Source organism: Manis pentadactyla, chromosome 9, assembly GCF_030020395.1.
Source record: "Manis pentadactyla isolate mManPen7 chromosome 9, mManPen7.hap1, whole genome shotgun sequence".
Taxonomy (NCBI): Eukaryota; Metazoa; Chordata; class Mammalia; order Pholidota; family Manidae; genus Manis; species Manis pentadactyla.
In genome coordinates, this window is record NC_080027.1 from 115,376,429 (window position 1) to 115,402,949 (window position 26,521).

General features: G+C 40.5%; 1 protein-coding gene across 1 annotated transcript in view; it reads right to left on the reverse strand.

Moving 5' to 3' along the window:
* Positions 1-8,976: 8,976 nt before the first annotated feature.
* PROX1 (prospero homeobox 1) overlaps positions 8,977-26,521 on the reverse strand; it is a 51,645-nt gene continuing 34,100 nt past the window's right edge. Inside the window, exon 5 of the mRNA XM_057507965.1 lies at positions 8,977-14,526. Within this exon, the coding sequence (XP_057363948.1) occupies positions 14,341-14,526 (186 nt within the window). The 3' untranslated portion in view covers positions 8,977-14,340. The remainder of the gene's footprint in view (positions 14,527-26,521) is intronic.

Here is a 26,521-nt window from a genome sequence, read left to right on the forward strand (position 1 = left end):
GATATTCTGGAATAACTTTTTTGGTTTTCTGTGAGCTCATAAATTCCCTATTTGTCGATCTTTCAGAACAGACCTTTGGAGACGAGGTCACTCAGGCCCGTGCTTCCCGCGATCTTGCAGGCACTGTTGGGGGGAGGCGGCGGTGGCAGTGGTGGTGGTGATAAATTTTCAGTGAATAAAATGTGGCTTTGTCTTGGTCTCGGCTCCCTCATTTCCTCTCAAGATAAAGATGAGCTCATTTGAACCTATCCATCTTTAGATCAGTAAACACTGTGCGTGGGTCAAATTCCAGCCCCAGACCCGGGGCTCCTGTACTTCGGGAGTCCATTGATTTTCCCTTTCCTGAGGCTTCAGGGTGAGAGGTTAGGGCAGGTGGGGGTGGGGGGTGGCCTAGATTTCTTCTGCCTTCCAGTTCTGCCTCCATTCACATTCTGCCCAAGCTCCAATTCTCAGAAGTGTGAGCAGTACGTCTCACTGAGCCCCAAGCAAGTTTCAGCATCTCAGTGTGTCATCTTGCTCATCTCCCTGTCTTCCCTCATTCTGCCCTCTACCCAGACTTACTGCATGTTTTTTGTGCCATTTGTTTGACAAGCTAATTTCTTTTCTGATTGCTCATCCTGAACTCTGGCCTTCCTCAATAAAGTTCCCCTTCCCCTTTCCTTACCTAGGTCAGGAAACTGCAAACTCCTTATCACCCTGATACAAACCAAATGCAGATCATGCCTTCTGCGTATTTGATGCTCCCTGCCCCATCTAGAACATGCACATGAACACACCACTTGGCATGCACTCCTTCTGGGGACAGGGTGCCTGGCTCACTCCTGTTTGTGTATCCTGCTTACTTCCTTTACCATATGCTCAGTGAGGGTTGATGTGGGCTGTTAAATTAGGAAAAGAAAAGAAAGAAAGAATAAGGCATCAGTGGTGGCATTTGAAATGTCAGTGACTACCCTGTACTGACTCTGATGCCTTCCACTCCTCAGGTTTGCATATCCCTCCAACCTGACTTCCTCTGACCCATTCTATGTCAGGCACACACATATGGCATCTCACTTACTCCTTGGTTTAAGAAGTAGGTGTTGTTTCATGAAAGACCAAACAATGACTCAAAACGACTAAGAACCTAGCAAGTCATGGACCAGGCTGCAGACGCAGAGTAGTCTAGCTTTGTGCCTCTGACCTTCTCAGGAGCTGGCACAGCTGAGGTGAGCTGGGAAGTGCCCACTGGAGACGCACCCGGACAGGGGATGCATTGATCCAGGTCAGGACCTCGTTTCCACTCTGCTGGTAAAAGACTATCCTTTCCCTCTGTGCTCCTCTGTTAGTATATATGCCTCTTACAAACAAAGGTTGTGTTTTTGCTAAAAAATTCAAACACTACAGAAATGTATAAGGTAAAAGTGAAAATTACCCCCCCTCACCTAAATGTTGCTTTGCCTACTTTCACTCCTCAAAAATAGCATTTATTGTGGTGGTGTGTGTTCTCACAAATATGTGTGTGTGTGTGTGTGTGTGTGTGTGTGTGCACGCACACTTTACAGATATAAGTAAAAGTATATCAACTTAAAAAAAACCAAAGTGGTGTCATGCTATATAAGTATATTCCTTTATTTACTTTTGAAACTCAATGTAATTGGATAACTTTCCATTTTGTTATATAGCTATAGCTTAACCTTTCAGTGGGTGCCTAGCATTTCACAGGTCATGGAATTAAACTATAAATCTTACAACTAAAAGCACAAATAAAACTTAAAACACTGATAAAATTTTTGATTGCTGTAGTAACATAACAAAGAAACTGTTATTCATGAGGTCAGGTCTATGTGAGTTAAATTTACCTTAAAGAGGTGTAAAATAGCATAAATTATCTTAACAATTCATCTAGTGGTGGATAATTTGTCTACAATTTCCTGTTATTACATATAACCCTGCAATAAATACCCCTGAACATGCCACACAGAATTTAGACCCATTAACTGAGGGCTTCCCAGTTTTAACCCAGTATCTGTGACTTCCTTGTTGAGCTAGGACAAGCACTGCTTCTAGAAGGGATTTGTGGAGAAAATACAGAGAATAAAGAATTAGAGTTTTGGCTTTAGAATTTCTGAGTAGCATCTCAAAACGCAGTGTTGGGATGATAGTCTTGAAAGTCAAAGCTTTTAATTTGCCAGAGCCTGGCTTTTTTATAATAGAAAAGACTGTTTTGTGTTCATTGCAGCATTTACAACAGCCAACACATAGAAAAAAAATCGAAGTGTCCATTGATGAATAAATGGATAAAGAAGAAATGGTACATATATACAATGGAATATTACTCAGCCACGAAAAAGAATGAAACCTTGCCATTTGCAGCAACATGGATGGACCTTGAGGGTATTATGCTAAGTGAAATAAGTCAGACAGAGAACTGCAAGTACCATATTATCTCACTTATATATGGAATCTAAAAATACTCACATCCATAGATTAAGAGAACGGATTGGTGGCTGCTAGAGATGGGAGACACAGGGTGGACTAAATGGGTGAGAGGAGTAAAAAAAATACAAACCTCCAAGTATAAAATAAATAAGTCATGGGGATTGAAAAACAGAAGACCAATTACTGTTGTTCCATCATATATTGGATATGGAGAAAAGGAGGAAGGGGTATAAATCTTGAAGTTTTCCTAAAAATAAATTTTGACAAGGTAAGAAACACAATTGTATTTTTTAAATGCTAAAAAAATGACAGGAAAAAAATTTAGTTTCAAAATCTAAGCATCACAGCTTAATCTACAACAAAGAACAGAATGATAACAGGTGAAGAGCCACTCTAGCTCACCTTCAAAAGTGGGAAGTTTCCCTAGACTACGGGACAAAATGGCTAAGACAATAGAGACTGAATCAGACCCTGTCCTTGAAAAGGGGCCCTGCCCCTGTGCCCTGGGCTGACCCTGGGGCTTGAGTGGAGGTAACAGAAAAGCCAAGTATGCTTAGGGTTTAGAAGAAGGAATTTGCATGTCTGTTCTACCTGGCACCTCTATAGTAGACATGCAGACACACTCTGCGCCAACATGGTGTAGGCGCAGTAGGGCGCAGGCTATGAGTACCAGAGGTAGAAGGCCTTGGCCTCAAAGTAGCTGGAGAAAAGTGTCAAGCATTCCTGCGTCCAGACCACTGGACACATGATGGTGAAGAAGGAGAGCCACTGAGGGCCTGAGGATTCCTCAGTGGAAAATGATATGAACCCTGCAGGCTAGAAGCCCAGGCAGTAATGACCATTTTAGCAAACAAAACATGGCATCTTGGAGATAACTTGGAATCAGATGGCTTATAACTCCCTGCTCAAGGACTAGAGGGGCTATCAGCCAGGAATCAGAAGCCTCTTAGCCTAACACTCAGGAATTTAAAAGCCACTCTAAGGGAAAGGAGCAGAAAGGGATGGGGCCTAGTCTAAGACAGTTGAGTGTGCCTGAAACTAGACTGTTTTCTCCCGTCAGACAAAAAAGGAACTTGATGTAGAGATTGAGATGAGTTGTAGAAAAAAAGTAAAATAAAATCACACGTTTGTAACCTAACTGATTGTATGCCTTTGTAATATCTGTCTGCTTATGCATGCAAATATTCCAAAAGTTTGACTGCTAGATATGGAGTCAAAGAGGCAAAAACACGAGTAATTAAAGAAATTACGGACATTGCCAAGTTCCTCTCCAAAGTCCTAGTGCCCGTAGTGGTAACTCCTGTAAGCTTCACCAAATTGCTTGGGGTCAGTGCTGCCCAAGCCAACACTTTAGAATTTGGTATCTTATTTTTTCCTCTTAGACTATAAAGAAATAGTTTTTTACCTTAAGTCAATATTCCAGAAAATGAAAAATGTCATGATTCCTTTTATGTAAATAGAATAGCTTATATTTAGACAGGTTCCTTCAATTGGCATTACTTTTCTGGATTTCTTTTTCTGTCTCTCCTTTCTAAAAATTATTGAGGGGAAATCCTTAAAGGTCTTGTAGATGAATCTGGCTTTTTCCAAAGATTCAGTTCCAAAAACACATAATAAAATGAAACATGGCCTCTGAATTAGGCAATCTGGCAAATTAAAATGGCTGAAAGATCAAAGGCTCCTTGGCCCTAGTGAAGGAAGAAGTTAGGAGGCAGCAGTTCATAGGGGTTAAGTTAGCTGGCCGGCCCCAGCAAGGAATATTTATTTCCATTGTCCTTAGAGGGTATAGCAAAAGCAAATCAACACATCAAGAAGTGTTTTCCTGTTTTTTACCTAGAAGTAAGTCTAGATCTTCCTTTATCCCAAGTTTGTTGTGAGTAATGAGACCTGCTCATTTGTAGTATAGTTTTTTTTACTATACTGCTGTACTAGATTTCCTTATATTTTTATTTAGGATTTTTGCATTGATATTACTAAATGTGGGCTTCATAAAACACATCTACATTATATGATATATATATATAATATATCATATATTATATGAATATATACAGTCTAATTATTTTATGTACATATAAAATCTGAATTGTTTATCTAATATGATCTGTTTTTGAATAATTGATAGAATTCACCCATAAAACTATAAAGGCTAGGTGCCTTTGGGAGAGGAGAGGAGATTTGTTTTGTTTTGATTTGGGGGCAACTTTTTCAATTTATTTTATGGCCTTTGTTCTATTAATTTCTTTTACTTCTAGAGTAAATGTTGATACCTTCTTTTGCTTAGAAATGCATTCACTTCACTGAGATTTCTCATATAGCTAACCGTAGTGTCCATTCTACAAATTCTTGTATATGAAATGGAAAAAAGACATGAATAATACTCAATCGGTAATATATAATTATTCATGAGTTTTTGTGGAATGCAGATACCTACACTCAGGTGCACATGACCAAACCATGCTTGGGTACATGATCACTTACCTCTCCTGTGACAGACTTCAAGACTCTCTTGTTCAACCTTACTGCTAGTTTCTGAGCTGTGAAAGGGAATTTAGAGGGAACATTTCTTCTGGTTACCAAAGATTTTCCAGTTGTGAATAATTGGAAACAGGACCATTGATTTTTGGAATTATTTCCTAATGGGTCAAGGGTAACAACAATACCAAGAAATCCATAGCTCTAATTTTCATGGTCTAGAGCTACTCACACCAAGGAATTTCCAATACCAGCAAAGCAGAGAGAACTATTTGCACAAGCACTGGGGAAAACCCAGTGCTCTCTCTACTGGCAGATTTATTTGCGGAGACACAGGCATTTTTTCCAGGGTGGCTGCCAAATTATCTCCTGAGCCTGTCTAGCTAGCACCTGGGCTACTCAGCAGGGGGCTTTGCAAATAATACCCTCCCCTTTGCCAGGGTTGAGACAGCCTGAGTGATTCTGTTTCAGTCTCTGTGGCACCTTAATCTTTCTAAGCTGCTCCACTCCTCTTCTGGGGCCTATGCAAGCATGGCCAGCTAGAGGTGTGGCCACAGCAGCCATATGCCTGAAGCTGAGGGCAAAGGTCTGGGGAAATTGGTAAGCATGGGACAGAAGCATTCTGTTCCTGGACAACTTCTGTGTTCTTCAAAATTTGAATGTCCTGAGAAGTTGCAGTGGGTCTTAGATCACAAGTTAAAACATTTAAAAAGTCACAGGCTTTGTGGGGAGAAGAAAGGGCACTGATACTGATCTGGCACAAACCCCTGTGCCGGGGTCTGAGCTGTTTCTATGGTATAAAAATAATCTTTTTTTTTGAAGGTTTAATAGAACTCACATAAACTGTTGTTTAACTATTATGTTCCTCCTCAAAGATCTCTCATTCTACCCAATGAGTATTGTGCTTTTGTTCAGCTGAGAGCCCCTCTCTTTAAATGAAGGTTCGACAGAACTTAACTTATTTAATACTAACATTGAGATCTGTTCTGTCATAGCCAATGAGATCATTGTTGTTTTAAGCAGAGAACACTTTTAAAAATGAACATTTACACACACACACACACACACACACACACACACACACACACACACACACACACGTCCCAACCAGGTGATCCTTGAGATAACAGTTTACAACACACTGAACAATTTCAGTTAATGGAGTTTCAAAAAAAATAGGTACTAATTATGGTACCTAAAACTGTACCTTTCCTGAAGAAATCAGTTATTTCAAATGTATCTCAAATTTTAACTTTGTGACAACTATATCAAAAACATGTCTATGAAGTAGGACTCAGATTGCAAAAATTGGCGAGATAATCTCTCCTCTGTGAAAATCAGAACGACCTTCTGGGGTTATTACACTCCAACTCCCAGATTCCTTATCAGCTCGGGGCTGCCCTGTAAGAGAGCCAGCCGAGCCACACCAGATCTGGGACAAAAGCCCCTTGTGAGACCACCTTTTCCCACATCTCCATGGCACCACACTGCCCAGGAGCTAGGGAATAAAAGCCCCTGAATTAGATTATCTCCAAAATGTCTTCAGGGCTGATCATTTTCCTCTGTAACCAGGAAGGTAAACCAACTGCAGTGGAGAAGGGTCCCTCCTGTAGGTTCTTATTAGTAATTTTGGGAACCCTTGGGAGGATGAGAAGATATGGGCAGGAAACAAATCCTAAAGAAGGAGGAAGTAAGTGTGGGGGGGCAGAAATGTCTTGACAGATGGCGCCGCATTCAGGTAAGGTGTAGGCATGAGAGATACCACACCAAAGGCCCCACCTTATGTTGGGTGGGGAAGGCCTCTAGCCCCGAATCACTTGCATTCAGATGTCCCGGGACCTAATATGAAAATGTCAAGTGCACCCGCGTGACCGTGTGTTATTCAGGCATCTACCACTGGAAGAAACACACCAGGTCAGTGGCAGCTTAATGCTACCTTTGCGAGATGGCTCATCCCTGCGAACAGAGGGAGGCCAGGGCAACATAAAAGCACGAGTGCTTAGCAAGGGGCAGGAACACTGGAGGGACCGTGGGTCCTGAACAGAGAGAAGAGGATCCGAATCACACTTGGCCAGCTTTAGGACTTTGCCCGTGTCTTGTCCCGCAGCTTAAATTGCCTTTCTTATAATAAGCAAAACCATTTTAATAAACTGTTGTTTTCGTTGTTTGCATTTAGGAATCCTGCAGGGGAAGTCAACATGGCAGCCGCACTGCTTCTAAGAGTCCTTAGCTTTTGATTCTCCTAGACACTCAAGGGTTAAATGACTTCCCTAGGTTTCCCTGGGTAAATACCTTTAGAAATTAACTGATTGAAGGCAGGTCTTCTGACAGCCAAAGTAGGGCTCTCTTGATTTTTCCTTTAGTTAAAAAAGTTACCCTTTAGGTTTTTAACCTAATGTCTTCACCCTCTCTCCAAACGGTTCTGTTATTGGTGAGGGGGGTGTGAACACCATTTATTTCTTTCATAATCTTTCACAATTTTGTTTAGATATTGTATCAGACATTTTCTAAAATTGTATCAGCCGTTTTTCTTTTATACATACTTCTTTTGTTCTTTATGCCTTTCAAAATGCAGGAGTGTTCATAGACTCCAGAACTTGGCAATGCCTGGCAAATATTTGATATTTTCCTGTGACTTTTATTCAGGAGCACCTCTCTCTCACCTCAGCATGAGTTAGTAAATTCATTGTGAAAATGTGATGCTTTTTAGTTCTTGTTAGTCTTTAAGAAAAACTTGTGAGTCACTTATGATGATAAATGGAGATAATGCATACAACCAGCCTATTCTTTATTGTTAGCTCATGCAGTTTATGCTTTCAAGTATAACATGGGTATTGGCAGACATCGAGACGTATGTGGAACGAGGTCTGTGATCCTGATTCAGGTCAGTGTTGGGAATGTTCCAGACCAATGCTGTCGGATGATTTAAAGTCGCAAAAGCAATGATTTGAAGCTCAATTTTTAATAAACCTACTCTCAGAAAACATTACCACCTGCTATAATTTAATGATTTGGTTGATAATCTGGATTATCCCATCTCGTTTAAAGAAGCTCAGTGTTAAATAAATAAGGATGGAAGAGTCATTTCATTACAGTAAATGCCTTCTCCCCTCCAAGAGGAGGTGAAGGAGGGGCAACTTCCGTTTTTATCTCCTATTGGGGAATAAGTATGTTGGCACAAAGGTACATAGGTGTGCTCTTTCACATTTAGTGAGGAACACTGGAGTTTAAATTTGTGCCTTTGGTAGAAAAAGAGCTGAAAGTGAAAAAAACACTATTATCATTTAAGTTTTGATACTTCATTGCTTCTAAGCACCTTTGTGCCAACAGGGTCAAAATAGAGAGTTTTCATCATTTAAGTGAAAACAAAGAAAGAAATATGAGTTTAAGGCCCAGTCTACAATGATATGGAAGCCAGAAAGAGAGGTACAGCTATAAATGATGTAAAACAGAGAAAATCTCAAGTAGACAAATGATTTCTGCTAATTCTTCATGTTCCTGATTCTAGGTTAAAGGAGACATGATTTTAAACCAAAGTGGAAAAGATAAAGGAATCTTTTAAAAGCCATGCCACCAATGTTCTTAGTATGAAACATGCTGCCAGTCATGTGAACAGGAACATCTTAGAAAGGCTCGACAATTTACATTATAACTTCATCCTGAGTCCAACCAGAGTAGAAACCATACGAATTCTCCTCTTACGTCAAGTGATCTGTTTGTGACTTTTGCCAATTCGTGACTTTGGGGGACCATCTCTTTCTTAAACTCATGAGGCATTAGCAACTGTTGAACTGAATCGAGCTCACTCTTGTTTAGAACCAAAGCTTTTGTTGTTTTTATATGTTGAGGGCTAAAGAAAATTTCATCTGCAGGAAGAAGTTTCACAGAGAAACCTAAGCAGTCTAACAAGCAACGGAAGTAAAAAAGATCATTTCTAGAAGTTGTATGCATTCATGCTAAGTTTGTGTAATTAAGAATTGTAACCAAAGGAAAACTCCATAATTGATAATATGGTCCCAACTAACCTGCTGGACGCAGGTCCAAAAATTAAATGTCACGGGTTGAAAAAAAGTCAAACGGCACTGAGCTTGTAATGTATATTTTATTTTGCACAAGCTTGCATATATACTGCACGTACATTCAGTTTAAGAGAAGATGGAAGGCACACAAGGCAATTGGACTACTGTATCCTTTAAGTGGTACAAAGCAAAAGGTAAAAGTTCGAAGAGTATACAAAAGCTTAAACACACAAAGTAAACCCCCATTCCCACCCTCCCCCCAACAACTTTTTTTCCTGTTTTAAAATTTAGTAGCTGCCAAACTAAATTTTTTACTTTTACTTTAAAATCAATTGTCTACTGCACCTTTTAATTTTCTTTTTAATATGGACAGGGAGTCTCAATGTTTTATTTTTAATCATATCAATTCATATTACAGTACATCCTTGGTAATACAAAATTGTACACCTTCATCAAATAAATTAGGATAAATTAAACCAATAAATTATGCAAAGTCTTCAGAACAATAGACAACAACAAAAATCCACAATTGAAATTGCCTCTAGCTAAAAAAAAAAAAAAAAAATCAAAGATTGACTTTATCAGTTCAGTTATTGTACTATATTCAAATCAAAGGGTCTTTATTACAAAAAGAAAAGCTTAATAATGCTATTTACAACATATTGCTAAATAATATAAAGGCAGTGTTTTGTCACGGTTTATACTATATACATATGAGAAATGGCTGGGACAATATTGGGAAAGCCATGACCTTTGATTCTTGTAGGTAGCACTGAGACCCACCTCAAATACATTTTCTTTTCTGATTCTAATTTTAAAGTGGTAATAGACGATTTAGAATGCTTTCCCCCCCATGTGGAGGATTATAATGTTTTTTAAATACAGAACTAATACATTTTCACAAAGGAAGTCTAGTCTGTTTGCTTTTTCTGCTCATGTTTGTGCATTTTAGAGGGTGTCAGTCAGATTTGAGAGAGGGTTCAGTTCAAAAGACTCAAAAGTCCAGAAGCTTCCAGATTCTGTTATATTCTTAGAAGGATAATTATAAGAAGTTGCAAAGGTTACATACCAGTTTTGATCCCAGCTCTGAATATGAGCATTTTACCATTATAGTTTTATAGATGGTTTACAACCAACAGATCTACAGAAAACAAAACTGCATTTCGTTCAACATAACATTTAAGTGCAATACAGTAACTGCTTACTCATATAAACCAGTTACATGTCTTTTAAGGGGAGCTTTTTGAAAACAATGCTTCTTGTAATTTGCAAACACAGGGTTTGTACCAGAAGAAAACATTTGTACTATTCACACCAATGAATATTCTATAATATACATGGCAAAGAGATTTTTGCTCTATCCTCACATGTACACTGCTTCTTTCCGGGGAGTCTGTGAGCCACTTTTTCTCTGATGAATTTACGATAGCCCCTTGGGGACATCCTATTTTTAAAATCCCCAAATCTTTAGCTTTATGACTTAATATTAACCTGTATGTGTATATATGTATGTGTGCATTGGGGGTGGGGGGGTTACTTACCTAATGTTTTCCTGTACATAGAAAAGAAATTTCATAAATTTACAGAACCTGCATTACCCTTACCCTTGACATCTGATGAGACTGTTACCTTTTAAAAGTAGAGGGCAGGATTTTCAAGAATGCTTTCAACTGTTTATGCAGTCACTGTAGTGTTCCTAATAAATTCAACAGATGTTGTGAGAATGTAGTGATTTATTAAAATCTCATGTCCTACGTAACAACAGCCAGGAGGTTAAATATTTACATTGCTTTATAAAAGTTCCCCTCTTGCTTTAGTGTTTTTATTTTTGCTTTTTTTTTTTTTTTTTAAAAAATTTTTTTAAATGATATTCACCCACATCCTTAGCACAGCAACAAGATTCTGCAAACATAAAACACTTTAATTAAATAATACTTGGAGGCACAAAGCAAACTTCAGGAATATGTGGGCGAACATTCTCTCACGTAATTACTACATTCTACCATCTTCCACGTTGTTTTACCATTTAATGTGAAACGTCCTCGTTAAACAGCCAGAGATACAGTAAGAATTAAATGTTTTGTTGTTGCAAATAGAACACTCTTTTCACAAAACATAACAAATGTCTAAAATAGGTCCTTAAATCTAGATAGGAAAAGGTGAGCTTTCCACTTCACACGCATATATATGTTTATTTTTACATGTGTGTATATGTGTGTATGTGTTTTATGTTCACACATCTGCATACACATATATAGCACATTGTATGAAATATTGCTTCTATACTACTTTTCATTAGGCTAAGAAAACACAAGATTTGCACCACAGTTACAAAAAACTGTCTTCTACAAGAATTTTCAAAACTCGAATGCTGCTCAAACAATTGAGGAAAAAATAATTTGCGGTATCAAACTGTTCTAAAAATTCTCTTCTTCAAAAACGTATTCTCCCGCTTTGTTTTTAAAAAGACACAAAGTATGCATAGCTATCAACGTCATGTCAAAGAGCCAGAAAAAAAATCTAGTGTTTATTGCAGCTGTAATAACTGGAAATAAAGTAAAAAAGATGGAATTGAAAGCCACAGAAGGCACAAGAACAATTGTACTTGTGGGAAAAAACTGGTATTTTGAAGGATTTTGAAAAATCCCCCCGCTGGTGCATTTTAAGTCTAGGCACAGACTATAACCTCAAGTGTATATGCAAAAATAATTTAGGGTTAGCAGAAAATAACTGGTAATACAGTATTTCAATATGGACTTTAGACTTTATTTTTCCTATGTAAACTGTCCCTCACCCTTCACCCCCCCACCATACAAAATTAACTTTCTTCCAAGTAGCCAATTTTCACTTGGTGAGAGTTGAACTATGATTTGCAAGATGGTGATCAAAAAACAGAACAAAATTGGTAAATACTCATTTAGAGAGAGACAGGCTTTTGTCTTTTTGCAGTGCCCTGGGAAGCACAAGATTTTATGATTGCAAAGGAGAACAATCACCTAAAAGTGGTGATGCAGTTCTATTTTCAGAACAAAGAGGTGAGTTTATCCTCATGCCGCAATTTCTACTCCGAAATAATTCTTCTGCCTCAGTGAACACTGAAAGGATATTATCGTTATCTCATTGTTTGGTTGGGAACACACACTTTTGCGTGATTTGTCTATTTAAATTAGAAAGGCAGGGGGAAAATAATCCTAAAAGTCCAGATAAGTTTAGAATCACTACTGAATTTGCCCCAGATCAAAAAACTGCTAGCAAACTATCTACATAGGTGAATACACTATGGTTTTGCCTTTTACCTTGCAAATGGCAACACGATATTGACATGGATTACATGGAACAGCAAAGACCCAGTTGTACACCGACGTGAACTATGAATATCATACTCTTTCACGTGAAGCAAGGCAAAAGAGTGTGACCAGAGGTTGAGATTGCTTTCTTACTTTGTGCTGATTGGATTTTTCTTGGTTTGCATTTTATCCCAATGTCATGATTATCCGAATATGGGTTTTGTTTTTTTCCCAAGCAAGCCGGAACAAGATCAAATTGGATCTGATGGCTCTGTGTGCGCTCTGTAAGAGAGTGTGAGCTGGGCAGTGAGTTTGGCCATGGGTACGGAGTGAAGCCAGTAGTGTTACGGCCCATGCCGTCTACACTGCGAGAGCCTGTTCGTCTCCTGAATGATACAGGCGTCATAAGACTGTGCTGTTTAATTTAAAGTCAGCAGGTTTTAAGGCTTTGTGCTGACAATAATTGCCTTCATACATTCCCATCCATCAGCAGAATTTATAAACGATGTTAAATTATAGCGACTGGGTCAGCTAGTTAGTCACACGGGTCAACCTGCATTCTCCAAAGTCAGATGCAATTTGTATAAAAATGAAGGAAAAATGGTATTTACGTTCTGTATGATCTGAATGCCAAGTGTCACTGTGTCATTTTAGGTGTATATCGAATTACCAAAGGGGAGGAAGAGGTCTGGAAAAGCCTGTTAGAACGAATAAGGAATTCTTACTGCATCTGCACACGAAATCCATCCGAAAGAACAATCGTGGATGCCACACGACTTTTTAAAAGCAAGTACGGGACGTTGCACAGCTTTGAAAAACTGGAAAAGAGAAAGGATAAAAGAGGAGAACCAATGCAGAAAGCATAAAATAGCAGCCAGCTTTCTCATGTTAAATTGTGTCTTCCGGCCTAACCCCCAAACTTCCTTATGCTGTACACTCTTCTTACATTTTGGTCAATACTAGCTTCTGAAGTAGAAGAGATCTTATCAATTGCTTTACAGTGCTGTACCTAAAATGAAGAAACACCTAATTACACTGTCACCACTTTGAATATCCATCAGGGTAGCAGGGACTTGTATATGAAAATAGGTCATTCTCAAATGTGCTCTTCTTCGGAGGTGAAGATCAAGTCAGCCGACAGCTGTCAACAAACTTCCAATTCAGGCAGGAATTGTATGGTCAAATTGGCATGTCCTTTATTCCTTACTATAGAAACACATTCAGAAAATAGTGTCTTTTGATAAATATGAAACAGAAAATAATTCTCTTAAGCATATAAGCAAAGTTGAGCAAAGAGTACATTTGAAACCTATGTGCCTTTTAATATCTGAAGCGAGGTAAACAGAAAATGATAAGTTACAGGGGTTTTCCTCTATGGAGAACTATATATATATAAGAATTTTAGAATTTAAAGAGGTGACTGGAAGATCATGGATGAATTTCTAGTCTCATCTTGAAAGCGTCATTTTTGTATAAAATTGTTTTGCCTCCCTAACAAACTGGTGCGAGTTTGTACTGTTTGCCATTTCTCTTAGGAAAGGCCCGACAGTGATTTTTTTTTTTTAATTTGGCCTATTGGGATACTTTTTCAGAAGTGAGCTGCTCTTCTGCCAATGGCATTATTTTAAAACCGGTAATAAAAAGCTACTTACTGAGTTCAAATCAAACAAACTATTTAAGTTTATGAAGTGGTTTCATTGAGTTTTCCAACCTTCTTAGCAGTAAAAACAAGAGACACACCACAGTCTAAAGAGCTGTGTTGTGTTCTGGGTCTCCCTCTGCCAACTGCCATTTGCCATAAACCATCAATCAAAAAGAAGCATCTTTAACAAATGCCCTTCTTTTGCAATATAGACTTTGCACACATCGACATTCTTCTTCCCTGAAAATTAACCCTATTTTAAGTCTCGAAATGTTAAGGGCCTCAGGCAAAAGTGAAGATGGAAGGAAAATAACCATCCCCTTGCAATGGTAAGCAAAAGAAAATCAAAGATGAGGAGGAGGATTTGCCAGCTGATTTCATGACAGATCCATGCCTCCCATACACACATATATATGAAATCACAATCTAGACACGCATAATCTGGACACCCAAAGGGGACTGCTGCTATTCATACATTCGAAAAGAGTTGTTGAAATTTCTACTCATGAAGCAGCTCTTGTAGGCAGTTCGGGGATTTGAAAATCTCAGGGACTTCACTATCCAGCTTGCAGATGACCTTGTATATGGCCTTCTTCCAGGAAGGATCAACATCTTTGCCTGCAATAATGGCATTGAAAAACTCCCGTAATGTGATCTGCGCAACTTCCAGGAATCTCTCTGGAACCTGCTGATACAAGGAGACAATGGCATTAATAAAGTTTTCAGTTTCAAGTCTCCAGTTCTTCAAAGGAAATCGAGCTAAGTTCTTTCAGAAAGGGGCTTACATGGCACCTGCATTTTCTAAAAATGGCCGGCCTCTACTCTCTTATGTAAAGTCGTTATATATAGTAGCATTGTAATGTGGGGTTGATAGCTCTGTAGAGTTTTGAAAGGAGATTGGTGCAAAGAATACATGCAGACCTATTGAAAGACTAGAAACCCATCATGAATTTAGGGTAGAAAAAGGGAATGCACTGTACTTCATTCAATAGGTGTTTTCCAGAAGTGAGTCTCCATGTAATCTTTCAGAATTTGAATCATAGTTCCCTTTGACTTCCATTGTGAAAACAATATGTACTCTCAAAAATAATTAGCCTTTGATATAAACTAAACCCACACTGTAAAGGAAGAAATCCTAAACTTCAGTTTCCACCTTGTATCAGAGGATTGCTGACTCAAATGGTAAACTGTACATTAAAGTGATATACACTACAAAGTACCCTACATACAAAAAGGAGTAACAGAAGGACATTCCCGTTGAGTCCCCCAACACAAAATTTGTACTGAATCCTAAAATTCTACATAAGAACCTACCTTACCTTGAGATTAGAAATATTCTATAAAAGGGTGATACATACAGCTGATAACAAAAGCTAACATTTTTGGAGTGCTTATTATCTATCAGGCACTATGTTATATACTGAATATTTATTCGGTCATTCATTATCTCCCAACATCTCTATACGGTGTTATCCCCATTTTACAGTGAGGTAACTGAGGCTCAGAGAGGTTAAGGGAATTTTTCAAAGTCATTATATTCCAAGATAAACATTCTCCAAATATTCTTTTTAGAATCCCTATTTGTTAATCCTTTTCTTCTAAAGCAGTTAATATATATGCATGTTGTGTGTAGGTCTGTGGGTGTGTACTTTTCATCATTTACTTAAGCCTGTCCTCTTGTCTAGGGAAAAGAGTAGCTATTGATGTACTTACTTAGCATTGTTTGTAAGTTACTCATGGCAAAGCATGACCTATCTTTCCCCACCCCAAAATAATGAATTCACAGAATCATTCCATGAACTCATAATTTTGCAAGTACACACTGACTCAGTAGATTTCTTTTAATGGGGTACATATGCATTAGAGATGTTTTATTTTTATAGTAAGTGCAGACATATGAGGAACTAAACGCACTGTAGTTAAATGACATGTAGACAGATCTGTCTGCACATGTATGAGGAGAATGTTCATCATCTCAGTTGAGACATGACACTGAAGTACAAGGGAGATACTGTCATGTTGAGCATATTTGATCCCTTTCCCCCACCTTTTCTCAATTCATGCAATGGACCTTTCTCTAATGACATAACCAGTAGAGAAAGCTAGAATGATCACTAAACATCCTTGTTTTGCACACTTAAAATTGGACAAAGGAGTTTATTACTTCTAGGGGCAAGTCACTTATCCTTTGTAAAGAAACCTAATAACTTCCAAAAAAAAAAAACCCTCATCTGGGGCCTATTAGAGTCTAGAAAAAGTGAATATTTAGCTCCTCCCAAAGACATATACACTGGTCTGTTTCTCAGGATACATTTCCCAACACTGCCTGGAAAATCATCCAAAATGCCACCTTTTTGCCTATATCCATGGGAAAATCACCCATGAATATGTAAACGCATATACTCTCAACAGCCATTCCTTACTGATAATTTGTTTGCATTTTCTACAGAATTTTGGTGATTTCCCCCCAAATCTCCTGCATGTACCTGAGTATTTGTGGGACGGGAGGAGCCTGGAGGAGAGATTAGCCTTCCCACTCACCTTGTACTAAACAAAAAGGCATCAGGCAGCCTCTTTTGAGTCCTTGCTGCTCTTCCCCCAAAGATGCTCCTACACATTTCATCAAATGGGCATTATTGAGAGAGGGAATCTGGCTAGAGAACAGATAGGCAATGCAACTATCCACTTTAAGTAGTTGGTTAGGGAGCTGTTAGCCAAATGCTACAGAAACATAATCATAGGCATTTATGAAAATAAACATTCAAGAAGTGTGGAGTTACTGGCCATCGACTACAGAGCCATGACAAAGGTCTATGTTCCTTGAACACGTGGGGGTGCAGCAGGGCCTGGCAGAGAGCTGTGAGGGGCACAGGGTGGGGCAGCTGCTCCAGAGGAAGCTCCGCCCACTCTAAGGACCCCACAGGAGGTCTGGGGAGCCAGGGGCAAGAGATCAAGGGTGTGTTTGAGATTGCCAGAGGGGGGGTATGCATCTAGAACAGCATCAGCACTAGAGGCGGGAGGGGAGAGCAGTTCTAGGGTTTGCCTGAGAACAAACCAAAAGAACTTCTTTGGGGGAGCACAGCTTCCACCATATTATTCTTACCATCCGCCATGCTTGGTTTTTAGAGGGTTTTGTCTTGCTTTAAACTTTCATTTCTTTTGGTGGTAATCACAGCCTGTCTTCTACTTGTACATCTTGATACTGTTTGATTTTCCACCTACTTATATCTGGTTGTAAAGAATTTATCATAAGACGTCTTTAGACAAGGAGCGTGGTTTCTAATCTGTGTATCTCCCACAATGCTTAGCAGAGCTTTTTTGCATAGTCTTTGATAAACAGTTTGTGATGAGATCTCGCCTTCTGCTTTACTCTGTATTGCTCTAGGGTCACACTTATCATTGCCCTCAATACTTAAAAAAAAAAAGAATTTAAAAAGAATGATAAAAAAGATAGATTGGAATGAGTGGGAATAGCTCTCAAAACTTACTTTATACATGAAGAAACTATGTGATTCTATGAGATGAATAAGTATGAAATGAAGAGATTCATGCAAAGTAACTTGTCCAGGTGTCTTCCCATTAAATCATGCTGGCTCCTTTTTAATGCACTTGCAGTACTTACTATTTATATGGGACACCGAAACCTTGACGAGCTGTGGATCTGTGACTGAGAAAAACCACAGAAGAGCTAGTAGCCTCAACATAAATGGGGGGGGATGGTGCAGAAGATTCCCCAGTGGGGGAGACTCTGGTTATTGGTTTATGTGCGGTTTATGAATTCTCTGTGAACAAATGGTTTGCTAATTTAGTGATTACTTGGAGGCAATACTCATGGATTGGGATGGATTGAGGAATTAATAATGAGATCCTCTACTACTAGAGCAATTCATCTTTTTTGGTGGCCCCAGAGAGAGAAACTGATGGGTAGCAACTGATTTTGTAGAAAAGCACCAAAAAGTTCCGTCCACAGGTAGAAGAACTGCCCATGAAAAAAGAGACCCTCACCTCTCCACTTGAAACCTTTCCCCAACTCACTGAACAGGGTAAGAGTGGGGAGGTCCTTTCTGAATTTTTTTGTGGGGTCTACCTGAGAAATCAGACTTCTGAAAATGATGTTGCCCATATTTTTCTATACCTCTTCACACCTAATAGATTTCCAATCACTAATAAACATCTGCAGAAAATCCCTAGTGACAAGTAATCCCTTATCTAGGTTTCTTTTAATAGAACCCAACAATCTGCAGAATGAACCCTAGAGTATCTCCTTAGCATCAGGTGGCAACAGTCAATCAAGTCCCCGGAATGCAAGACAATGCAGGCTGCTGGGAGGGGGAGGGAAGGCCATGCCTTTGGACATGCCACAGAGGGAAAAAAAAAACAAAAGGTTTCCAAAGTCTCTGGCTAGAACTCTGAAGCTATTGTGGGAGCTGCAGTGCCCAGTGTTCTTCAGGAGAGGAGAGTGGAAACTTTGCTTTGATAAAAGGCATCCCTATAAATATAGGAACCTCACCCCAAATGGTCTTGTTTTTCCTTGCCTTGATACTTAGAGGAGGCCATAACTGGGAATGCCCTCATAAATTGAAAGGGGACTGGCTATCCGCAGCTCCCGAATTCATCACAATTGTACTTGAGTATCCTCAGAGCAAATGAGGGCCCTATGGGCTTTGCTGAACTGGGGAACACAGGAGGCTGTGTTCAAATCTGCTCAGTCCATGGCTGGTTTTGAGTGTGCACATGCACACGTATATATGCACACACACACACACACACACACAGGTGTGTGTGATGTGTTGGGTAGGTGGCTGTTTGGCTGTTTTTTACCTTTTTAATCAGAATGAGTGGCAAAGACACAATTTTTTCCCTGTCTTCCTCCTCCTCTTCCCAGTTGCTTTACCTTCAAGGATGATTTGTTTTATTAAACTGAGTGTCCCTAGCCTCTGCAGCACATAATAAAAGCCTGACATAGCAGGCTGCCTGCCTTCTGTGTCCTGCAGACACTCATCATAAGTGTCAGGACATACCAAGGTTAGTGGTCACTGGAAGTGTGCTCGCTGGCCCAAACCTTGCCAAACGCTCTTGGCAGCTGAATGAATGTCACAGAGAATAGAAGGGGAATTACAAAGGTTAAAAAGAAGACAGCCTCTCCTATTTTCTGGAGACAGGGAAGCTGATTTTTCACACCTCCGAAACGTCCACACACTCGTCCATCGGCTTCTTGCTGGGGACCTGAGCCTTGCCCCTTGTACAGTTCCCCATGGAGACCTTTCCATCCTCAATCCCTTTTTAAAAATCGGTCCACTGGCTTCATTTCATCAGTGAAATGATCTTTTTTGAAATGGACAGAAAACAATCCAGGCATAATTTCCTCTCCCTGACCCCGCCCTGCCCAATAACCAAAGACTCAAATGGCTTATCAAGCTATCAATAGATTACCATCTTATCAAGGGAGATCATCTTTTAAACTATTTTTCCCCCCAAACTTATTTCAGCAGGGAATCGGAAGAGCAAACCTAGGTATGGGCAGGGGCGACTGACTGATGGAAAAGTCAGATCCTGGCGAGGATCTTGGTGAATTAGTTTGCGTGTGGGTTTTCTTTCTTCTTCTTCCTCCATTTTTTTTTTAATACTATAAAAGGGCAATAAAATGCTGACTGTAAGAAGACAATGTCAAGGAGAAAAGGGTACTGGTATTTTGGATACTCTTCACTGCTCGCCTTGGAGAGAGAGTTATTCTTGTCACAGACCCTTTTGTCTGCATCTGCTGACTGCTTGCCTGTAGCCAGCAGCATACTTTAACTGTTTTGTCACCTCCTAACATCACATGCATCAGCTGTTGGGCTTTTGTTACGGGTATTGTAGAACTAATCCGCTGTGGCTGTTCTACTGTGCAGTAAATAAAACAGAAACGGGCTTCTCAGACAATTCTGCATGAATATTTCAGATGGCTTTACAACTCCAATTCACAAAATCAAACAAATAAATAAATGACGCCCCCAGCCCCCCAGCTTCTACCTGCACACAGAAACAAAACCCCTCCAACCAGACCCAGATGCCTCCGACTCCAATGCACTGAAGTCACTGACTTGAGCCTTCAAACAATTGTTTCACTGAAGTTGAAACAACAGTGCCCTCTAAACTTCAGCACTGAGGCATTTGTATTTATTAAAGAATTAAACACATCTAATTTCCTACACAAGTGGCTTTGAAAATCAGGAGTACTACTTTTCTCCTTAAAGGGGAAAATATATATATGTATATATATATATTTATATATATATGGGCTTAAAATATATATATATATATATATTTTATTGTTTTTTATCTGCATTTCTATATACTTTTATTGTTTCTATCTGCATTTTCTTCCCTTCCACTCATCTGAAAGAGGTCAAAGCAAGATGTTTGTGCATCTAGTTCATCCTAAAAGCCTTTCCAAAATGTTTAACCTGAATAGGAGCATGAAAGGAAAATCAAAACAGAATTTACATCGTGAGTTCTCTTACAGGATAAACAATGTAGCAGTCATACAAAGCGAGGCATTTTTCTAGGTGACTTCTAAGTGTCTTTGGAGAAGCTAAAAAGAGAAAGGGCATCTGGATGCGTATGTGGGCGTGCACACACGCACGTGCACACAAAGATCCTAGAGAAGGAGACAAAGTTGAAGCACTTTCCTGGGCATTCGTTCACCCTAGTGTGCACATGATTTCTCTAAACAAACTCTCTGGTCCCTGCTGTTTGTTAAGTAAATATTGATCAAGGAGAGACACATCTCCTGACAGCAGCGGCACAAGCTAGGGACTTACACTGCAGACAGAGTGGACTTAAACGGATAAACTCAGATGCTTTAGTAACTCCTCGTGGAGATTATCAGATGAAAAGGCAAGAACAGATAGGTTATGGCCGCACCTCTCCGCTGTCTCACTCTCACTGAATTTTCCTGCTAGAGGCAGAAGGGAGGAATCACGGAGCTATGAAAGATGGTTCCAAGATGCTGTGACGGAGGGGCTCCCTTCGCAGTCGTGCGTGCATTTATCCTGTGTGTACAGCCGGGGACTAGCTGGCCCTTCAAGAGGGAAGAAGTGCAGACTACGACACGGAGGAAACATAAATGGGCTTTGGAAAGCATAAAATATCACTCAAATGGAAGGTGGTGGTTTGAACCTTTAAAGAAGAAACCAATTCCTGGGAGGTGTTTCACTGTGATTAATAAATGTGGGCAAAGCTGTATTTTGAGAGGTGCTTCGAGAAGGTTCGCTTGGCCGATTTTATTGGCTGAGTCAACACGTTGAGGAAAGTTGCTTTGTGTTTCCTAAGTTTTATTTTGCTCTGACGCGAATCCCTGTCAGCAGCTGAGTGACGGAGTGTGCTTCCCTGGGAAGACCAGTTTTAAAATCATCTCTAGAGACCAGATTTTGTATATTAACACTGAATGTCGTGGTCAAAGAGCAAGGTGTTAACTTTAGGAGTTGCCACCAAATGGCAGCATGGCATTTAAATTTTATTAGGATGCTAGTAGCATCGATGTTTGGAAGGGCTCACATTACCTGGGAAACACTGACAGGCGCAGCCATTTGCGACCCTGCCCCGTTACACCACATGCGGCAGAGGAAGTTCCTGTGGCAGTAATGGGGCTTCGGACGAAAGTCTCTTTGGCTCTGAAGCTCCCAGTGGCAGTCAGCTTTCAGGGACCTTACGGGATCAGATGGGTATAATGCCTGTGCAGTTTCAGGCCTAAGAGTGGGCTTGGGCTCACTTCCTAGTTACATGTTTTGCTATTTAAATATGTGAAGAGTAAGTGCTTCTAGGAAGTGGCTATAGTTCAAGGCTGTCCTTAAAACAAAAAACAAAACAAAACTCCTATGTTTCCTTGGTCTAAGCAAAGGAACACACACATGGCAATAACAGTCTGCATCATTTTTTTTTATATAAACCTTCAAAAGAACAATGTTCTCTGTTGAGCAAAATTCAGTAGCATTCTGTAAACATTAATTTAAGGAAATCAATAGACTCGGTGAGCTAAAGCCATATTGCAAGATAAACTGGCCAGAGTGCCACTTTGTCAAATAGATTTTCGTTTTCTCAGCTAGATAAAGACAGTTTCAAAACGGGGCAAACGTGTTGCAACCAAGGTTTGTAAAGTATGTGGCCTTCAAACAGGCTGCTTGCTCCTACTACAAAGCTGGATAAACATACTTTAAAAATGATAAGATGGTTTAGAATTGATTTGGCTTTCAAATTTTACATATAGTAGATTTCTTGTTTGTCTCACAGGAAAAGAACCCAAATACTGTGCATTCAGAACAGAAAATGTACTTGGGAGAAAGGGTGAAATCGTCTTGAGAAAGGGAGCTTGGTGGCCAGTGTCAGTTGATGCCTGACGTTTTAAAAGAAAGGAAGAAAGAAATCTTTATTCATGCTGACCTGATGGGCAACAGGCCTTCTCGCCAAAATCCAAAAGCCGAACTCTCTAGTGGGTTCAGGATCAGAGGCTTTAGCTGATGGAAAACTGCTCCTGTTCTGTGCTCACCACGCAGTGTCATGTTAATGGGTGAGGGGCTGGGGGCGGGGAAGCCAGCCCCCAGGTTTCCCTGAGCCAGACTGAAAGAGCTGCAGGCATAATGAGGAGAAGTGGCAACAGCAAAGCACGTCTCTCCGTCTGTCGCCACGGCAGGGACCTCTATGGGGCTTGTGGCCGAACACTTCCAAAAGTTAAACTGCCTGGCCAGTTCCACAGCCACACCCGCCCTCGTGAGCGCGGGTGGAGCGGCCGCCCCAAGGTGGAAATGGTCCCCTGGAGGAAACGTGATAAAAAGAATGAAGAGTCGCATGGAAACTGCAAGGAGGGAGGTTAACGATCTACCTTGAACAGACAGTGGGAAGGATTCCAGGGAAAAGATCAGAGGAAAGGCACTTTGTAGTGTGGGCAGTGAGGGGCTGCTCCCGGCCGTGGCCCCTCGCGTGCCCTTCTCTGCCAGCAGCACAAGAGCAGGGCACAGGCATGGCCTGAGTATTTTCTTTGTTTCCTCACCTGCATTTGAGTCTTTATATTTGAAAAGCTCTATTAGAAAATAGAGAACTCACAATTAAATTCTACACCTTTAAGATGATGGTAACGTATGTATTGATACAAATACCATATGATTATCAACAATGGGCTAGAACTGAGCATTTTAAATAACTGTAGCTTCTAGTAATGAAAAAGAGTGTCTTATCATCTACTCTACCTGTTAATAATTTGTGTACACATTTTAAATATGTAAACATTCCACTGGCAAATCTGCATATAGATACTAAGATAAATAAAACCATCTCTCCCGTAGCCCCAGGGGAGCGGGAACTAGCTTGCCCCTAAGTTGCCAGAATGACAAATAATAAACTCTATGAGACTGTCAAAATTCTTTTGTGGGGCTGAAATATTTTGTGTTCACTGAATATAATTCCAGTGGCTAGTTTATTTGCTCATGCTTGGAAGCCTTGGGGTTTATATGTGTTAGGAAACACAATGATAGTCATGGACTTGAGGTAATGGAGTCACTTTTCCTTCCCTCCCAAAATCTGCATGTATTTCAGAGTGTCTCTAAGTTTAAATGAACCACAAAACAAACAAAACTAAACAAAAAGAAAATCAGAGAAAAAGTATTAAAAACCAAAATGGAGATACTTTCCCTCATCCCTCTACCTCTGAGATACTACAAAGACACCCTGTAGATCTTAAAAACAACTGGAAGCTCTCTGCTGGAAGTGCACACCTGGTAGGCTGTTCAAGTAAGAGCCGGGCCAAGACCATTCCATCAAAGAATCATAGGGGTTTTGGAACTTCAGGACTGGAAGGGACTACAGGGAGCCCATAATCTCCAAGAATTGCTGAACAGCCGCAGCCAGCGGTCGGCAAACTTTTTCTGTCAAGGGCTAGATAGTAAATACATAGGCTTTGTGGGCCACCTTCAGTCTCTGTTGTACATTCTTCTTTTTCCTTACAACTCTTTAAAAATATAAGAACCATTCTTCAGTCGGAGCCATAGAAAACTGAGGGCCACATCCAGCCTGCAGGACATAATTTGTTAATCCCTGCTCGTCACTAACCCTGTGTGCCTCCCTGGGCCAGCAAACCGGTGATTCTTGTTGCACAGTAGCTGGGGTGGACTCACCCAAATTCCACCTGCGTTGTCCTACCATTCCTCAGCCGCACTGAAGGCTGCCCATGTCTACGGGAACAGTTAACAAACCATACACAGAGACAGTCAAGAACCAGGACTTCAGCCCTGCCCTGTCTTCATGAGGAGCTTTTCATTAGGAAATTTCCTGCCAGCCAATATTCAAATGTACTAAGTGGAGGCATCTATCCCTCCTTCATGACACATCTAACGAATCAGTTAGATACTTGGAAGAACAGCAGTGTGCCAGTCACTCTGTAGTGTTGACTAACTTCCCTTCAAGTCAGTCCCATGACTTATGTGCCATTACTGAGTTCAAGACAGGCTGATAGCACTTGATGTTAACTTTTGCTACAATTACTAGATGAGGTGGTAAAGCAAAGGGGGCCAAGCTTGGTGCCATTCTTGGATGGGACCTTATCCAAAGACAACATGCCATAAACTCTCTAATATTGTGGGAAGGGAAGCTGGGACACAGGGAATCCACAGGTACTCTTGTTTCGTTTGAGAATGCATTACGTGATTGTTTTCTGCAGCAGATTTATCTTCATAATTAGGCTTTGCCTTGGCTAACATCAAAACCAGTCATAGGCCCTGTAGTCATGTTGATGGAGCAATGTGAGTGAGGAGGCTGGGGAGAAACATTGGCAAGCGGGGTTCAGGCAGCACAATGACAGTAGCATCACTCACAGTAAGCACCAAAGCAGGCGCTCTGAGATACGGATGATAACCAGAGAGACCTCCAGAGAACATCAGGTCTTGGGAGATATTGCCACTCTGCTGACAATAGCTTATGTATCCCCAGTAATATTTGGGCTGCCCTGGGAAAGGACTGGGATTAAAGGCCTCAGTCCTGTCTTTTGGTTTTGACTGAAAGATCCCTGTTGTGTCAGAGGTACTCTGTTTTGTATTTCTAGGGGATTCTATTAGTCTTGCATCAACAATTACCCTTTGCAAAACTCAGGATAAGCTGCATTTCAGAAACTTGCAAGTGGCTTAGAAATTCCTTTTTCAAGAAAGGTAAATAGTTTGGAAAGGTGGAGAAACGGATGCCAGAATGGCCTCAGGAGTGTTTGGAAGTCCTCTAGACCTACACCAACATCTAATGGGACTTGAGGTAATGTTTGCAACGGGGAGTCTTAGGACACTGCCAGGACCTAGGATTGGGCCTACTGAGGAGTCTACATACAGATCATTTCGTATACTTTCAGGTCACTTAAAATGAAAACTCTCTGGAAACAGTCTCTGTATTAAAGGCAATGCGGTGGCCTTAAAACCATAGCCTTTCTTCTTGTTTCACCTACTTCTGCTTCTGGTCATTTCTCTGCCTTTGTCCCCACTCAAACTCCTGCATTTGTTTTCAGGGAAGATACTGCCTTTTACTAAAAGTCACTTTCAGTACCAGATTTTATTTTAAAATATTAAAATAACATTTAAAAAACAAACCAAAAGTTGTGGACAATAAGCAGAACAAGATGAAAAATACAGATGCCAATGACTTGTGTGAGGATTTGATATCTGCTTCCCCACCCCCCACTCACACACACACAAATACAAAATTCCAGTAGAAAAGACTTCCATGATCTAGACTATTGCCATGTTAGGAGTCCTTGAGGGAAAAGATGGTGTTGCTTTCGCAAAAATTACCAACCAAGCCTAATGGCGAAGGTAGTTGTATCATCTAAAAAACTATTACTGTCCAGAAAGAGGGAAGATGTTGCCTATTATATAGAGGTGAACACATATTGCAAGTGCTGACTGGGTTGAGGTGTATTGCAGTGAAGTGTGTGTGGTGACAGGCATGCAGACCCTCCCTTACTGTGTTCAGGTCTGTACCATCTCCTAGAAAACCCAGAGGTATGAGGGCTTCACAGACAAATGTCCTCATTGTTGGGCTGCTCTAGCCAACACAGCAAATCAAGTGAGCAGCAAGCATAATGCCTAGAGCCAGTTCAGTCAATAAATTGTTTATGAATTTGAAAAATGAGCTTCTATAACCCCAGCAAGGGAGCTGCCACGTCTCCAAGGGCACTGTTGAGATTGAGATCTGCAAAGAGGGCCTTGGGAGAACACTAAAATGGGCACCCTGGAGGTTTTTACGGAGATAATTAAGCCACAGCAGAGCCACAAGGGTGGAGGTGGCCCCACACGGACATCATCTGGATTCCCAGGGGGTCCCCAGTCATGCATGAAGCTTTGCTTCATACCCAGGATTGATTTAGAGAATGCAGAATGTCTCCCATTCGAGAATCACAGAATTTCAGAGCTGGAATAAAGCCGTGTATTTAATCTTACCACTTCACAGGTGCAAAGTAGGCTCAGTGAGGCCGATGTGGACAGATCAGAACCTTCTCATCTGCTGCTCCTTCCGCCACACCTGGTCCGCCTTTCTCATCCGGAAGCCATGACTCCGGAATGCCAGAGCGCTTCCAGGCTGCTGCTGCCTTTACAACCACACTTGGGGCAGGAGGAATCACTTTCTGTTTTTAAAACCAGTGTTGCATTGATGCTCTCTGTCCCAATTCT